Source organism: Mytilus edulis, chromosome 9 (assembly GCF_963676685.1).
Source record: "Mytilus edulis chromosome 9, xbMytEdul2.2, whole genome shotgun sequence".
In the NCBI taxonomy this organism is placed as follows: domain Eukaryota; kingdom Metazoa; phylum Mollusca; class Bivalvia; order Mytilida; family Mytilidae; genus Mytilus; species Mytilus edulis.
The window spans coordinates 36,826,636-36,845,063 of NC_092352.1; the positions used below are offsets into that span (position 1 = coordinate 36,826,636).

General features: G+C 32.0%; 1 protein-coding gene across 1 annotated transcript; it reads right to left on the bottom strand.

The window, feature by feature from the left end:
- Positions 1-6,662: 6,662 nt before the first annotated feature.
- LOC139488266 (uncharacterized) lies at positions 6,663-18,200 on the bottom strand. Its single transcript, XM_071273770.1, has 8 exons — positions 18,036-18,200; positions 15,730-15,993; positions 15,037-15,182; positions 12,757-12,910; positions 11,950-12,159; positions 11,307-11,420; positions 10,801-10,867; positions 6,663-7,848 (listed from the first exon to the last, which is right to left on the bottom strand). Exons 1-8 carry the CDS (start codon positions 18,103-18,105, stop codon positions 6,897-6,899), a joined length of 1,977 nt encoding a protein of 658 aa, XP_071129871.1. The 5' UTR covers positions 18,106-18,200; the 3' UTR covers positions 6,663-6,896.
- Positions 18,201-18,428: the final 228 nt, after the last annotated feature.

The window sequence follows — 18,428 nt, forward strand, 5'->3', positions numbered from 1 at the left end:
ACAATTACCTAGCCAAGTCCACTCTGTTTTTGCTAGATTATTTCTATTATCCACCTGATGAGTTAAGCCTTTTTCAACTGATTATTATATATCGTTCTTAAGTTGTACTGTTACACCACTATCCCATGTTAGGGGGAGGGTTGGGATCCCGTTAATATGTTGAACCACGCCACATTCTGTATGTGTGTGCCTGTCCCAAGTCCGGAACCTGTAATTCAGTGGTTGTCGTTTGTTGATGGGTTACATATTAGTTTTGTCGTTCATTTTTTCGTACATAAATTAGGCCGTAAGTTTTCTCGTTTGAAGTGTTTTACATTTGTCATATTGGGACCTTTTATATCTGACTATGCGGTATAGACTTTGCTCATTATTGAGGGCCGTACAGTTACCTTTATTTTTTTGTCATTTGTCTCTTGTGGAGAGTATTTTCATTGACAATCATACCACATCTTTTTTTTTATATTCACAGTCGATCTTAGATGAATTTAGTTCTTCTTTGAAGTCCCGAATCATGTGTTTAGGTCATTTAGTTCCTTGGCTTTATATGTTTACACTGAACTGTACGCTGATCAGAAATAAGAAGCGAACTAACAGGTGACTTTCGATGAATTTAGCTATTCTTTTATGTCCTGGATCATGTGTGTATGTACTTCAATATGATTGGCAATACATTTTTTGTTTGTTTGAGCAGTCCAGATGAAGGTAGATCTAGAGAAGAGTTACGGAGGCACTTAATTTATACAGTGTTAGTTTTCCTTTCTATCAAGGTCAATACTGTTGCTGGTGTACTGTTAGTATCCCAGGTTATCATAAGTTTAGTGATGAGTTGTTCTTATATAGTATATAACGTACCTATTCATGTCTCCGTTGAAAAATTTAAGATTATAAAAAAACTTAGGTTTTAACTCCTTTCCGTCAAAGATGGCCTGAAGTATATAGTTCGGCTATTTTTTTTGTCTACCTTTTTCATATAGCTTTTCACGTGTTTCTTTACTTATAATTCCTCATCGCACAATTGAGAAATTATGACATTGTGACGTAGTGACCCCCTAATAGTCAGGCTAATAAATATAAAATTGGGTTCTTGATATGTGACGTCAACAGATAATGGTGATGTCATCTATCGATGTTTCATGTATTTCATTTTTTATTGTTCTACAAAAAAGAAATAATATAACGAAACGCTACAGGAAAAGTTCAGTATGCAATAAACTCTTTATACGGTTTACTGCTGACCCCCACTCAGGATCATAAAGGGTGTGTAAAATCCTGAGAGGAAACGGCCTGCGGCCTAAACACTTATGCATTTTACTAAAACTGAGGGGCGATAGATACCGGAAGGACATTCAAACTCTTAGATAGAAAATAACCTGACAACACTATGTCTTAAAAAGACAAAGACAGAAGACAAATATCCCTCTTTGGATCCGATATGGACAGTAGCAAACCATAACACTGATATTGGCTTTTAAAATGTAGGGTTTTGGTGTTCATGATGTAAATAAATCAGAAAATGCTTCGCATGAAACAAACTTATATAATGTTTTTATCATTTTCAAAGAGTGTGTCCGTAGTTCTGCTGGTGAATTGTAGGTAACCAAGGTATTATCAGCTCATTTTTCACTGTGTCTAAACCACACCGGCAAAATTTGCTCGGACTCGATGGTATCTAACATCCGGCACAATGACGGAACACCAATAGACAAAAGAAAGGTAGGTTTCTCCTTATTTTTTTATTTTTTTAATGATATCTAAGAATATATATACATATACAACTATTTTCTATTGTGAGATGCAGTATTTTCTACAACCGTTCTATATTAACGGAGAAATCAGTCAAAATGCATGTCAAAATGCCGAATTGAGTGAACCTTGCCTCGAAATTGTTTAATTTCTCGTTAAATTGTTCACATTGTACGGAAAGAAAGGTACGGGAAGATAGATATTGACACGGAGATTGCAAATTTAGTTATTATGAGCATCTCCATAATTGTATCTCTGTGTATGGAACGAAAGAAATGGGTCATGTCAAAATGGAACTGGCCGGTTTCGTCAATGTATACAACCCGGTTTCGTCATAGATTTCAAAATGCATAACCCGGTTTGGTCAAATAAAAAAAATCATAATCGCATTAAATTATAATTGATTATTTAAATTCAGCGTTCAAAAGGAGTTTTGTAGGTCGTTGGAAAACAAGTTCGTTCACCGTACAACGGCTCATTATTTATATGAGTCTCAGATTCAAATAAATAATAAGCAAACACTTGAATTCCTACTCTTATAGAACAAAAATATTTTAATTTACTTTGCATTCCGAAATTTTTTAACAGCATATTGAGATTAAAGCTCTCTAAATATGCGTTTTCTATATGAGTTATGGGAAAATATGTTGAACATGTTAAAACTTGAAATTAAAGTTTACGGTCTTAAAAATTGAAACACACAATTGATATGTGATTTTCTCGCACAAAAGGATGGACACCTTTATAAGTAATCTAATCATTCTATGTATGTAATCTTTTCTACAATCGTTAAGGGATAATTTTAACTATGATACAAGTTTTGGCACACATCGCGCATTTACTATACAGGCTCTGTCATCGGACGAGTTAAGGTTTTTTCATCATTTTTTATTATTTGTACTTTTGTTGTACTGTTTGTGTCAGCGACAACACTTTGACTCAGTCCATTCCCGAATCACACGCTTGTAATTCCATGGTTGTCTTTGGTTGCTTTATACCATATGCGTTTTGAACATAAAATAGGCAGGTAGTTTTCTTGTTTGAATTGTTTTACATTTATAATTTAGGGCCCCTGTTATAGCTTGCTTTCATGCAGTTTGTGTGTTTTTCTCATTGTTTAAGGCATACGCTGACCTAAACATGATTAATTCAACATAATTTTTGTGTCTAAAAGAAAGTTGTCTCATTGTCAATGTTTATGGGAAAAGTGGTTACCGTCACTTCTTCTTAATAAGACCTAGATATAAATGACGGTCATGTTTTGCAAACCAACTTTTATTCACATTGAAAATACAAATCTGTCAGATATTGTTTTCGAAAGTTATCTTGAAGTTTCAATTGAATTTGAACTGTACAAAAAATGAATTTGAACTGTAAAAATAATGTGAAAAACATGCCTATGAAAATAAATGTGCCTACCAGAAACGGGGAGAAAGTTACAAATCTCACTGCTATGTTCAGTCGGAAACCAGGTTGAAATAGAACAAAAGAATCGAAGCTCTTTGTTAGAGAAGGCGATAAATGGTTACTGTATTGTTTACTATAGTGACAAAATTTTAAAAAGTTAATAGAAACAAACAAAATTGCAATTTTCTTCTCAATTACGAGGTGTTTTATTTTAAAAACACCATTTGCATAAGTTTTCAATTTATCTAGTACATATATATATAGTTAAGCAGAACAATTAGATATCAAGTCGACGACATGGGTATCTTTCAAGTTGGATGAAGAAAATGCATAACCTCCGATTTTTATGAAAAAATTACCACGGACGGAAAACATATCAATCTATTAGTTCAGTAATTTTCGTGTCTGCCCTTCTATTATGTGACTGAAGAAAAAATTCCAAAAAATGGGTAACAATTGTATCGAAAAGAGAAAATCGAGTGCACCTTTTTATGTTAGGGCGTGTTTGAGTTGAGTATTTTGTCTTGATATCGTACAAAATAAGAATATTTCATACATCGTCTCGCTTCAGATTCTATCATTTTTATATATTAAAGCTACAGGTTGACTTTATAACACAAAAAAATCACAGTACTAAAAGATGAAATATATGGGTCAAGTGAAATACCTATCTAATGGGTCACAAAAACAGAGAAGGTGTGTTCGAATAGCTATTTTTTTTACTGAAAGTACTTGACGACAGTCTTTCAAGTTATATGATGAAAATGCATATCTTCTAATTCTAATTTTTGTGTGTGTGATTACTAGGGTTTATAGTCTTCATACACTAAAAAAATCTAGTCTGCCCTTCCACGAAATATTTAATTAGAATTTTTCAAATGTTTATGAATTTTCGAAAATTCCACCTGACAACCGATCAGACAATAGTTTTAAGTTGAATCAATGCAGACAAGATTATTAACTGATGCTCATTAGCTAGTTGATACATTTGTCTTTTAGAATACAACTGACATATAAGGATCGTAATGGTGCAATGTGGATAAATTTATCGGTTTCCAAGAGCAATATTGGTAGCGCGTCATCCCTACAATGGCTTCCATTTCTACGATTGTGAAAATGAACTGGCGTAATGGGGAGATGATTTTGACGAAGTAGACTCCTGGCTGTGTTATGGATGCTTAAGTGTGAAAATTATCTCGCTTTAGTGCGCAAGTAACACAGTATATATAGTACCAGAAAATCTGGCTGGACTGCATGCATGATTAATTTGTGCAGAACAGTATAGACTATAGTCGGTTTGAGACTGTTCGTCAATGATTGAATGCATAAATGTATTAATAATTGATAGTAAATATTGTAAACTAAGTGTATATAATATAGTATAGTAAATTAAAATTAGGGCAAAATCAAAACACATCCTTTTATTTTTCATCTTTACATACTACTATTATAAACAAAGAAAATATAATAATGTTACAAAATAATTAGATACCAGTGTTTGCTATTCAGTATTTATATTCCATTTAAAATTAGTTTGAAGTTAAGTGAAATAAGGGATACGCCTTTCATTAGGAAAATGTGTATTATCATAATTAACTACATGTATGTCCAAAAGTGCCCGTTTAAAATAGATTTTAACACGCCAAGTTTACTTTACAATAAATATATTTTTAAATTCTCGAAAGACAATGTTCAGATCCGTGCCAAAGTTTCTTTTCATAAATTGTTTGTTAAAAAAAAAACAAAAAACCGGGTGATATATATAGACGAAACCGGGTGATTGTGTAGTAACAACATTGACGAAACCGGTTTATTTTAATTTGACATAACCCTTTTCTTTCGTTCCATACACAGAAATACAATTATTGAGATGCTCATAATAACTAAATTTGCAATCTTCGTGTCAATATCAATCTTCCCGTACCTTTCTTTCCGTACAATGTGAAAAATTTAACGAGAAATTAAACAATTTCGAGGGAAGGTTCACTCAATTCGTCATTTTGACATGCATTTTGACTGATTTCTCCGTTAATATAGAACGGTTGTAGAAAATATTGCATCTCACAATAGAAAATAGTTGTATATGTATATATATTCTTCGATATCATAAAAAAAAATAAAAAATAAGGAGAAACCTACCTTTCTTTGTCTATTGGTGTTCCGTCATTGTGCCGGATGTTAGATACCATCGAGTCCGAGCAAATTTTGCCGGTGTGGTTTAGACACAGTGTTTTTCAGTGGAACGAAACTGACATGATTTAAAAACATATATTTTCTTAAATTTACCATTCATTTGAAAAGAGAAATCATAAAGAAACTGAATTCCAACTCCTGCAGTCAAACCTGACCTTCGATGGATAACTCTATTCTTTTTGTAGTTTACTTTGGTCATATAGCTCTTCACTTGTTTAGATAACTTCAACATCATTGACTTTAAATTGGTGGCGTTTAAGTGTTCTTGATAAATCCAGAAAAATGGCATGGGACAGACCAAATATATATAGAGTTATTTTAATTATTGAATGTATAATTGTTTTCTTAGTTCAGTTTTGGATTGTTCAAATAGTTGCAGTAAAAAGATGAAAACTAAAAAAAAAACGAAGTCCTATTTTCTTTTACTGGAATTATAAATCAAATGTGCGTATTCAAAGAATCCGTTATATTATAGTGCTTTAATATAATATTTTCCATTGAAATCTGATCATGTGAAGGACACGGTGTCTTAAGGCCACACAATATTGATACAATGATTGTAATTAATGCACGTACATGAACTAGTATATGTTTCTTCGCTATTTATAACTATCATTTCGGTCGCGCGCACGCCTCGACAGTAACCACAAGGTGTGATCGGAGGAATAGAAATATGGTTACTATTGGTCTTGTTCCGATCGCCAGTTAAAAACAAAATAAAATCACAAAAACACTGACATCCGAAGAAAAATCACAACTGAAAGACTCTAATCAAATGGCAAAATCAAAAGCTCAAACACATCAAACACATCAAACGAGTGGACATAACCTGTCATATTCTTGACTCGGTATTGGAGTTTTCTTAAATAGAAAATGGTGGATTGAACCTGATTTTATAGCTAGCTAATCCTCTTATTTATTCAACAATCGCTAAAAATTCTATTATATTGACAACGATGTATGAACAAAAAAAACAGATATAATAGATGAAATGTCAACAAATAGATTAATAGCAGTCAACATGGTGTTATTATCTTAATCATTATAAAAACAAACAAATATGTAAACAATTTACCATGTCACTATAACGGGATGTATAGATACAGGGCCACGTCATATGTAACAAAGAAACACAAAAAGGCTTATAGACAAAGCATATTAGCAAAAAATTGATGATAAGAATTGAAAAATAATCATGGAATAATAACAAAATGACGGGATTTATAAAAAAAAAAAGCCACGTCAAATGTAACATAGAAACACAAAAAGTCATATAGAAACAGAGCTTATTAGCAAAAATGAAAGACAAGAATACAAAAGATATTCTAATTTTAATCCTATATTTTGTTGTTGTCAAAAGATAAATTTGGGGGATATATTTTTGTTGTTTTACTGCATGCGCGTTTGCATATCTTTTCTTCGTTTCCATGGTACCCAGTTTCTTCTGGATTTAGTATGGCATATGTATCAAATGTACTGTGATACTTGTGGTTGAGATCATCACCGGGAAAATCTTTCTCCAGTTTATTGCTTAAAGAATAACTTTTGTAAAATCAAGTTTCTTTTGGATCAAGTTCAGCATATGAATTAGCGATACCACCCCGATGAGTTAGATCTTCACCTTGTGACTTTTTTTCTAATTTACTCTTACTGTTGTAAGAATTACTTCTATAAAATCCAGTTTCTTTTGGATCAAGCACGGCATATGCATCACCTGTACTTTCTCTTTGATTTAAATCTTCACCATGGCAAATTTGATCTAATTTACTGTTACTGTTGTAAGAATTACTTCTATAAAATCCAGTTTCTTTTGGATCAAGTACACCATATGCATTACATGTACTTTCCCTTTGAGTGAGAGCTTCTCCATGGACATTTTTCTTAAATTGACTGTCTCTTTTATAATAATTACTTCTATAAAATCCAGTTTCTTTAGGATCAAGAATTGCATATGCATTACCTGTACATTTCATTTGAGTTAGATATTCGCAATTGATAGTTTTATCTAATTTACTGGTACTAGCATTATATTTACTTCTTCTGAATCCAGTTTCGTCTGGATCAATTGTGTCATATGGATTATCAATTGTGGCCTCACAGATGATATTTGCACCAGGCACTAATCCCTCGATTTTATTGCTACTGTTAAATCGACTTTTGTTGGAAACAGATTCAAATGTAATACTAAACTGATTACTAGGACTGTTCTTATCATATTGAGAATAATTTGCTGCTTCTACGGACTCGTAATGGTTAACTCCATTATTAGCATTCGCTGACTGCTTTAAACAATGATCATTTATTATCTCATCGTCGGTTAAATCTTGTTCTTCTGTAACCATGGTGTGTGCATATTCGAAGAACTCAGTTTGATTTAACTGAAGACTCTCGTATCCGGGTGATGATGGATTATTAGATGATAACATGACCAGTAAAGCTTTATCTGGTATCTCCGAACCGTTTCTAGCAGTTGTATACGGTCTCCCGTTCTTCTTTCTGTTTTTACTACAGGACACAAAGAGATGAAGTAAATACATGGGATTAAATATTCAATATTGTATATTGAGAAATTATTACGTGTGTGTATTATTGCAATTTGTACAGAATTGGCATAAATGTGTCACAATTAATTATTGTGATTATGTGAAAATCTGGTACACGTATATGTATCTGTAGATATTTTTTTATTTATAACATATTTTTTGCGATATCCATGGCCATCTAGTCACATTTCCGCATAAATGAAATTTATGTAATGAAAGCATGCATGACAATGGAATGTTAAACATTTACTAATGAAATGATGTAATATATGTTTTTTTGCCAATTAAAGCTGAGAAATAGTATAACTGCGTCTTGTTTAGTTTGAACCAAGACCAATAATCCTTTTAATAATTAGTTACCTTTAAAATAAATTTTAGTTTATTAATTCAATTTCAACAGTATATCCTTTGAATGCATAATAACAATTTCTTATATATTTTGACATTGCAGTTGAATGATCTTTCTCGAGTGTTATATGGCTCATAAACTCTCCACGCATTTACAGATGATTGAATCTAAGCATTCCCCCTTCTAAAATTAAATCGCAAAAACAACAAAGTTTTTCGGAAGCAAGAAATTAAAAAAATGTTATCGTCATCTATTTTTGAAATTCTAAGAAGAAATATGCATCAGATTTAGAGCTATTATAACTCAGTTACTCGTCGAACATAGCGAATTTTACACATCTATATATTAAGTATAATAACGAAAACCCAATTCATACAAAATAACATGTTGCAATTCCAAACACCTAATGCTAAACGTGTTAATACATTATTATGACAATTAACCGATAAGCGCATATGCAATCGATTCATGAAAAAAAAATGAATTTCGAACTTAAAAGTGAATGATTTAAGAATATTCTTCTATAAACTTCATTGAAATGGGAAATACGAATGCTTATAAAAACAGTGTGCAAAATATCACGGACTTATCATATGGCTGTTCTATATTCCTCCAACTACTATATTGGATACATAAATTACACATATAACGAACAACAAAAATGCTAGGTCTTGCTAATGCTTTACGAAACCTTTTTCTAAATTATAAACGTCAGTTTTGTCCATAATCGAATCCGGGATTCAGACTTTTTGTAATACAACTACTCAAAGAGACGGTAGAAATCAGATGTGGATTCTGAAATATTCCAAAGATCGTTCACACAATGTACAATCTATGTCTATTTCCTATTCCAGCATCATTCAAACATTTGATTTTGTAACATTTACACAATTATTCCATAACGCAATCTAATACCGCAGTCCCACTAGTCCACGGTCGCACTACGATCTGTGAAATAAATGCAAATTTTGATGATCGTAGTACGATCGTATAGATCGCAGTAAGGTCGTATAACGGTCGTGGTGAGGTCTTCAAGATCGTGATGAGCGTGGTCAACTTTGAACATGTTCAAAACAATCGTGGTACGGTCTTGGCGAAATAAGGTCGTGGTAGAAGCGTAGTGAGAGCGCACTAAGGTCGTAGTAAGATCGGAAAGGTCGCTGTACCATCGTAGCGAGAGCGTAGCGAAAGCGTGATTCTATTCCGAGAGACTGCACTACGATCTCACAGCGACGTTATTACGACCTCACTACGACCATAACCGTCTCACCGCGACCCAACTACGCTTCCACTACGACTATACCACGTTTACACCACGCTGTTCAATACCATAGTACAATTCTAGTACGTTCTTAACGTCCTCATCACGCTCTTCTGACGACCTGACTACGTTCATACTACGACCATCATTCTCATTGTCATTTTCACATAAAATATATTATATATCTCCAATTTTGTTTGTCTGTATGTAGTTCGTCCATTTTCTCTAACGGCCCAACCATGCTTCTCGTTTACTAGTATATAGATTAGACCGTTGGTTTTACACTAGTAATCTTTGGGGCCCTTTATAGCTTGCTGTTCGGTGTGAGGCAAGCTCTATGATGAAGGCCGTATCTTGGCCTATTATGGTTTACTTTTATAAATTATCACTTGAATAGAGAGTTGTCTCATTGGCACTCATACCACATCGATCTACCTATATCTATTGACACATCTGTTTTATCTCTGCGATCGTTCACTAAAATATCGTCATTTGAGCTTTATGGACCAGCAAAAGGTTGTTATTTTGGTTGGATTGGTCGGTCCGAAATCTCTGCTTGATCAGGATTCGTTACTCTCAGAACTCCCTCTGCCTCTACATCAACACCTACGCCCACGTGTTCTAGAAGATTTTTGTGGCATGCCTGTATTGTTTCCGAGAAATCTATGTATTAATCAGAAATAGAAGGAATGGAATTGTACGCCATTACAATTTGGTCGACTGTTATCGAATATCTGTTTTACAGCAGAGGATGACGTGATGTTCAGTCTTTCGTTTTTTATGTTCTTTGTCGAGTGTTTTTTTGTCTTAAAGTCGTCTTATTTTGTAATGGCATTGCCAGTTCGTTTTCAAATGTTATTTACCACTAGTATTCAAAGTTAATAGACCTTGACTAAGGGGTTGATAAAACAAAATCTGCATGGAAATAAGACTGATGTAATCACGCACGTCACCATGTACATTATGCTAATAATTTTAAGTTAATAGACCATGACTGATTGGCGGTCTTTATTTCAATGGAAATAGGATGCAACAATGCTTATACATCTGCATACAAAATATCTTTGAACTAATTCAAGTGGTCACACATAAACTGACCTTACCACACAATAATACATTTTTGACGCTGATAAAAGACACAGCACACATGAGTCTGCTCTTTTCGACTTTGTCGAGGCGAGACAAGAAATTTGTCACAGCACTCCGAATTTTCAAACCTAAGTTTACCTTCTTATTGTAAATATATGTTAATTTATGTATAATAAAGTAGTGACTAATTACTGATTGTACAACAATCAGCTTACTTTTTAAACAAACACAAGGTCAGAAATACAATGAGGATAACAGCTCCAATCACTCCACCAATAATTCCTGAAAAAAATATCCTTTCTTCCTAAAACTGTTAGATATATGATTTACATACTCCACACGTTATTGTTATGTTTATATCGAAGACATTAACTATATAAATTTTTAAGTATGCCATAATTCTTATATAACTGATAGAATTTTAATATAATTCTTTATCAATTATTATATCTATGTATTACTTTTTGAGCGAAGCCTTTTTTTGCCGAGATGTGAAATATTTATCTTGGATCTTGGATTTCATTTACTATTGTACTGGAAAAAATTGACTTTTTTAAAAATGGTATAGTAAATACACTAATGAAATGTCAGAAAGTGTCTTTAATCATGAAAGTTACTTTAAAATTAATTGTACAATTCATTTCATGGAACTAAATATATGCAAACGTCTTCAAAACAATAAAAACTACTACAACAATTTATTCTTTATATGAACACGTACTTGCGTTTACTGAGTAAAATGGTCCCACAGAAACACTTTTTATTGTATTGCTGTTATATGAACTCGTAATTCCGTTTATTGAGTGTACTGATCCTTTTTGGCGATTAGATTCTTCTACAAAATAGCAAGTAAGGGAATATGTGTTGAATCAATGGTTAGTTTTACTAGTAAGATATGTTTACAAATGTTTTACAAAATTTGTATGAAAAAAGGATTGTCGTTCTTAGCAAAAACATTTGTATCAAAAGCCAGGAAAGTTATGACAAAGTAAATTATTTGTAGAACATGAGAAACAAATGGGGAAAGAAAAGAAAAGAAATTGCAATTACACAGTTATCAAGTAAACTTTATTATATTGACTCATTTATCGAAAAATTCATTTTGTACATAGAACAGACATTGAATCTTAAGTTACTTCGTTCTTTATCGCTTGTTTTTAAATTATAATGCATGCTCGTTACCCATCTTTTTTAAGTATGTAAGTGTATTGTGTCATTGAGACAAGGGAAATATAAATGAACTTATCCTGAAGATATAGTTTTAGATACACTTGATCCATTTAGGGGTGGGGAAGGGGGTAGGGGTGGGGTTGGGAGAGAAGGGGTGGTCTTATTCAGTTCAATCACGAAAACCTGTAACTTACCTAAACAAGAATAGGAAATCGTCATATACTTTTTCAAGTAACGAGAATCGTCAGTTATATCTCGAGTATATGAAAAAGCAGCATCAGTAAGATCATTACAATATTCGGACTTCTCTAGTGATTTTATGTTGATGTCTTTCATTTCTGAACCGTAGTGACAACTATGCAAATTCATCTGCGTTATATAAGTTGAATCTATTTGTTGTTTATCTAGAAAGAAAGGGTTGAGTAAAAAGCCGTTTGTAATGTTGCAACGTACAATGTTACATGTATGATATACATTTTACATCAAATTATAGTATTTCATTTATTCAAATAAAATTATAGATCTGAAAAGAATGTCAATTTCACAAAGAGCGTTTTTCATAAAAATAACATATCAGAAATGCACTTTGGAAGCTTTCATGTATTATTTCATTTTGTCAAACACAAAATTTTACTTTCCCTTTTTTCTTAAAACGTTCAGTGTAATTAATTATCCGTCAAGATGTGTTTGTTTAAGTTTTGTATATCTATAACCAACAAAAAAACGAACTTGTAGGAAAATTCAATACGGAAAGAACCTTAACAAAAGGCAAATGCTATAGCTTAAACAAATTAAAAGAATGAAAAACTACTGTCATACTCCTGACTTGGTAAAGACATTTCCTTGATAAAAAGCTAGTTAAACCGCTCATTTGTATGACAGTTTATTAACAAATACAAGAAATATACTGAAAATCCAATGATATATTTCCAATTAAAATATATGATAATTTATTCAATCATGGCAAAAAAGGCGAAATAACAAACTTATAGAAAAAATACCTGTTTTAACCACGTAAACTGATGCTCTGTTTTTGGATCCACACATTTCATTTTCATTTGACATGCATGGAGTTTCACATTTGTTTTCTTTCTGTTTCCTTTGTTTTAGCGTACTCAGACCTATGATACCACCGCAAACACAATGAGAGCCATCCTACAACAGATATGCACAGAATGTAATAATAATAACAACAATAATAATAAAACAGAAAACAATACAGTTAATCCAACCCATGGCCTTCTATATCTATATGATTTATTTACATACATACACAAAGATAAACAAAGCCTATTGCAACACATGTGTACAAAATTACCTAATTAGTATAAAGTACAGATAGACCAATATCACTGACATAAAAGTATAACTTCAGTAAAGTTATAGCATTTTTAACTACAAACGTCTCTTCTTGTGTCTTTAAGAGATGTGATTGACAGTTTGCTTAAAATATTATTTACCCTTTTACTTTCTTTCAAATTTAAAGGCAAATAATTCCACAATAAGGTTCCAGATTTCTTAAAAGTTCTTTTATCATAATTAGTTCCATATCGTTGAACAAAATATTATTTTGGGTAGATGATCTTAATGCATATTTGTTTACAGTTGAACAGCTTGAAAATAGTTCAGATAAATATTCAGATTATTTATACATTTATATATCATCACTGCCATAAAATATTTAATTCTATTATAAAGGGTGAATAGAGGCAACAGTAGTATACCGCTGCTCTAAAGTCATAAATCACAAATCTGGATTACAAACTAAAACCAGTTGAAACACATCAACTATAAGAGGAAAACAAAGAAACAACAGAAACACTAAAGTGCAACAAAAACAAATGACAGTGTAACACGCACAGAAACGAAGTACATGATATCAACTACCGTTTTCCTGACTTGGTACAGGACTTTTAAAGACAAATAGTGGGTTGAACGTGGTTTTGTGGCTTGACAAACCTCGCACTTTTATGGACATGTTAAATATAACACTAAAAGGACAACATTACATGACAGAACTGCAGTTCAAATAAATGCAAGAACATTCAGGACAGGGAAATATACAAATAAACAATACAATAATAGATTTCGACATGCTAATAGTTAACAAAGGTACCAGGCCTATAATTTAATACTCCACTCATCAGTGACGCTCAGATCAAAAAGTTAAAGAGCATTGATGACCTAATATATCAAAAAGTTGTGCCAAATACGGCTAATGTTATCTATACCTGGGATAAGAAAATCCTTAGTATTTAGATCTATTCAGTCTTCTGCAAACAGGAAATTTATAAAAAAAAAAGACCATATAATTGATATTCATGTCAACACCAAAGTGCTGACTAACAATAGAATGAAAACGAACACGTAAAACAACATAGGGCAGCACATACAAACAGCACAACTGAACCACGTATTGGGTATTACACGACTAGATCGACGCAACAAAAGTAACGTCACAGATAAATTTCTAATATTAAAAATTTGATCTACAAGATTAGGTTTGAAATTATCGTATTTGTTGTATTTTATAACAATTACAAGATTAAATATTGAATTGTGTCAGTGATTAGATAATTAATTGTATTATCTAGCTATGACGGAATTTCTTCTGAATCAAACTGTAAAACAAATAAATCGTTAACGTTTAGTTGCTTTGAATTAAAATCTTACAAATGATCTGGATGGTTAACTATCTAAACTTTTACGTAAGAATAAAAAAAAAGAATTACAACTACAAACGATACACATTTAACAATATCCGATCAGAATTACAAATACAACATTATCACCAAATACAATGTTGGATAGATAAAGGCAACAGAAGAATACAGCTGTTCACAAATACCGTGACACGTCTTATAGCATTGTGAATTCTCACTTAGCAAAACAGTCATATTCGGTAAGCTATCCTAACTTTTTACACATGTTTCGATATTGATTACGAGTCATAGGAAAATTGAAGTAATGAATAATTTTGTAATTCTTTTTGAAATAATCGTCTTAAACTAAACTAAGGTTGCAACACCTTTTGGCGAATTTGGTTTCAATTGCTATTTAAGACCTTTTAGATTTCGATGATCACAAATATTGTGTATTTGCCTTTTCCAACTTGATCATGAGGTTACCTGATGGATATTATTTCAGATATACGCTCTGCGAGTACTCATTCTGACAACATATCTTCATATGAAGCTGAACAGTAGGCGATTTATATGGAAACACAAGCTAAAGTTTCAGAATTATAAGTTACGAATAAACATAAACATTGACAAAGTTACCTCTGTAGCAAAATACTGACGAGTAACGTTTCCTTTACTGCATTCTTTAAAGCAAATTTTCGCAGACATATTTGTTCGTTGTAAATATCCATGATCGTGTAGATCAAAATTACTCTTGTCTGCGAAACAACCATAATATTCAAATTCTGAAATGAGCATATAATGATTCAAATAAAAACTTCCATGAAACCGTGTTCAATATTTTAAATATCGGCGAAGACAGAAGCGTTACTTTGATTGTTTTATTTAGTGCACATGACTATTGGGTAGGGCATTTTCATTTGCATTACGAATTAAATGATTAAAGTAAGCATTACATGAATCAATCTGAGTGTTGTGAAAAATTGTTCATAACGATAATATAAAATAACTTTCTTTGTTAAAAAAATTCTAATATTAAACCCCAATCCAAAAATTGTGTGATTCTCTCTTTAAAAAAATGCAATTTTTAATTTGATCAGTATAAGAGTATACAAATATTTTTTCTTATTGTTGAAGAGAACATAATGGTTGACTAATATTGAAGTAACGTAAAACCCTGCATCTTGCCTTCGTGTAGCATCTGTATGTCGGTTTCTTTTTCAGCCATGGCGTTGTAAGTTTATTTTCTAACTATGAGTTTGGCTCTCCCTCTGATATCTTTCGCCCCTCTTTTACATTAGTATATGAAAAATGTTTGAAAGTATCACTCACCACATCTGTATGTGAAACCAACTTTTCTTGGTACAGGTGACAGAAAACCAGTAAAATTGTTTAGACTGTTATCAATGTGACAGGTATTGTGAGAATTGCATAACAATCGTACAATCTCCCTCATGTTATTTGTATATCTGCTCAGGGTAGTATCAAGAGATAAGTCATCTTCTTTTTTTCCAAAATGTACCTCACTGATATTTATTCTAGTGCCTTCATCACATGTTAAATTCACTACTTGTTGTTCACACAGAATTTCTGTCACTACAATTGTCACAAGATCGATATTAACACGTTCACTGTGTGTTTTTTGTTAGATGAATTCTATTTGTACCCATTTGATGAGTTAAGCCTTTTTCAACTGATTTTTTTTAGTTCGTTCTTATGTTGTATTGTAACACAACTTTCCCAGGTTAGGATGAGGGTTGGGATCCCGCTGACATGTGTTTAACCCCACTACATTCTGTGTGTATACGCCTGTCCCAAGTCATGAACCTGTAATTCAGTGGATGTCGTTTGTTGATGTGATACATATTTGTTTTTTTTTTGTTAATTTTGACAAAGATGAGGCCGTTAGTTTTCTCGTTTGATCTTTTTACATTTGTCATTTCGCGGACTTTTTTATCTGACCATGTGGTATGGGCTTTGGTCGAAGATAAACACCGGCTGTTTTTTGTTAAATTATTTATAAGTTCTCTTTTTTTTTTTTTTTAAAATATCCTATAAATTTATGAAATATTTTGTTGATAAATAACTAAAATTTATCAAATGTTCAGGAATGTAGAAAAAAACCCGTCATTTTTTGGTTTATATTTATCAAATTTTAAAAATAATGCATCATTAAAATTTTATACAAATCATCTTCATACATAATCAAACCAAAAGTAATTTAAAAAAAGAGGGATCCATGAACTCGTTTAAAAGATAAATCAGTTTGAATGATAAGAAACAGTCGAAAAATACATCTTTTCCCGATATGTCATCACAGTTTGACGACGTCGCGAAATAACATTTTACGTTATCAACGTCAATAATTCCTCTGTAACTGTAACGTATGCCCTTAATCTAAAGATTTGTATATTTTTGGTGATGATTCAATATTTTTTTTAAGAGTAATTGGGTTTTTGTAAAAAAAAAAAAAGGGGGGAGGGGTCACATGTCACGCCGTATCTCAAAAATCATAAATGATTATTGCTTAAAACTTAACACACTTCATAGTTATAATATTTATCTAAAGATCTGTACACTTTTTTGTGATGATTCAAAATTTTAGTTTACTTTTAATTATTGAGGTTTTTTTTTATAAAACAGGGGGGTTTTCACATGTCGCACCGTAACTCAGAAACTATTTATGACTATTGCATAAAACTTCACACACAAGACGACGGGCGTATCATGCGATCATGGCGCAGCTGTTAATTTGTCTCTTGTCTCCAGTCTAAGATATCAAATAAACTCATCATAGATATCAGGACTAAATTTTGTATATACGCCTGACGCGCGTTTCGTCTACAAAAGACTCATTAGTGACGCTCGAATCCAAAAAAGTTAAAAAGGCACGCATATTTGTTCCGCCAAACAGAAATTCTAACTAATTCAGAAATAACCTATACCCTTTATTCCGTCATAAGAATTTCTATATCTAGCTACTATTCATTTTAACATTATAATTTTAATCCTTCTTAAAGGAATCCTAGTTTTTAAATAATTGTTTTGCCAATTTTTGCAATTTGTCTAATATCTTGAAAAATATGATAAAAAGAAAGCGTGTGATAACAATTATTCACAGGAAAAGATTTTCAAAAAAATCTTTAATAAACGTAAATTTGAGTCGAACACTTATACAAGGAATTACCTTTGCATATCAATACATTTTTACAGTTTTGCAATTGTTTGCTATTATCTTGAAAACTATAAATGATAGCATTGGAATGTAATTGTTAAACGATTAATAAAAGTATAAAAATGACATAACTCATCAGTCGGCTCCAAATAGGATATATTGCCCTTGAATGGGGATGTTCGTTCATTTTTGTGGTTTTGTGTATTCGATGCTAGATTGAGCAGGATACGATCAAGGTTGAAATCATTTGTTGACTAGTGATTGGTATATGCTTATTACAAAGTAACAATTACCTTAAAATGCCAGATAAGTTAAAGTACTTTCGTCATTATTCGTCCAATTCATGTGTCAGTTGAAGGAATTTTTGCGTTGATTAATCTTTTTATAGACAGATAAGCAGACTGACAAAGAGTTTGGGAAAAAGGGAAATGAAAAAAAACAAATAATCTGATTATAAACTTACGGTTTGTTTCCATATATACAGATTTTGTAAGTATAAAACTGATCCAAATCTGACACCAAAAACAGTCCATGGGTATCCTCTTTTTGTCTATCGAGAATCAACACATTTATCACATTGACATTACTAGACGAGGCTAACAATATATGTACAGGATAGGATATGACCACATCTTACATTTCCCTTTTCCTTGTTATCGTTTTTTAAGTAAACAATATCAAGATACATTTGACTTGTTCTTTATAATATTAAACACCTGTGATGGTTGGGTTTGTGTTGCTCAGTCTTTATGTCTGCTGGTATTTTTTTTAATTTTGTTTTAGCTAAATCGTTGTCAGTCTTTTATTTACTTGTGAGTTTGAATATGGGCATCTTTCGCCTTCTTTCACAAAATAT

Bases quoted from the DNA above. Each gene is read 5' to 3' on its own strand.
- LOC139488266 (XM_071273770.1), bottom strand. From the start codon at position 18,105: ATGGACTGTTTTTGGTGTCAGATTTGGATCAGTTTTATACTTACAAAA. The intron at 12,911-15,036 runs GTAACTTTGTCA...TATCTGTTGTAG, and splicing joins GTCAGTATTTTGCTACAGAG to GATGGCTCTCATTGTGTTTG. The intron at 7,849-10,800 runs GTAAGCTGATTG...TGTGTCCTGTAG, and splicing joins ACCTTGTGTTTGTTTAAAAA to TAAAAACAGAAAGAAGAACG.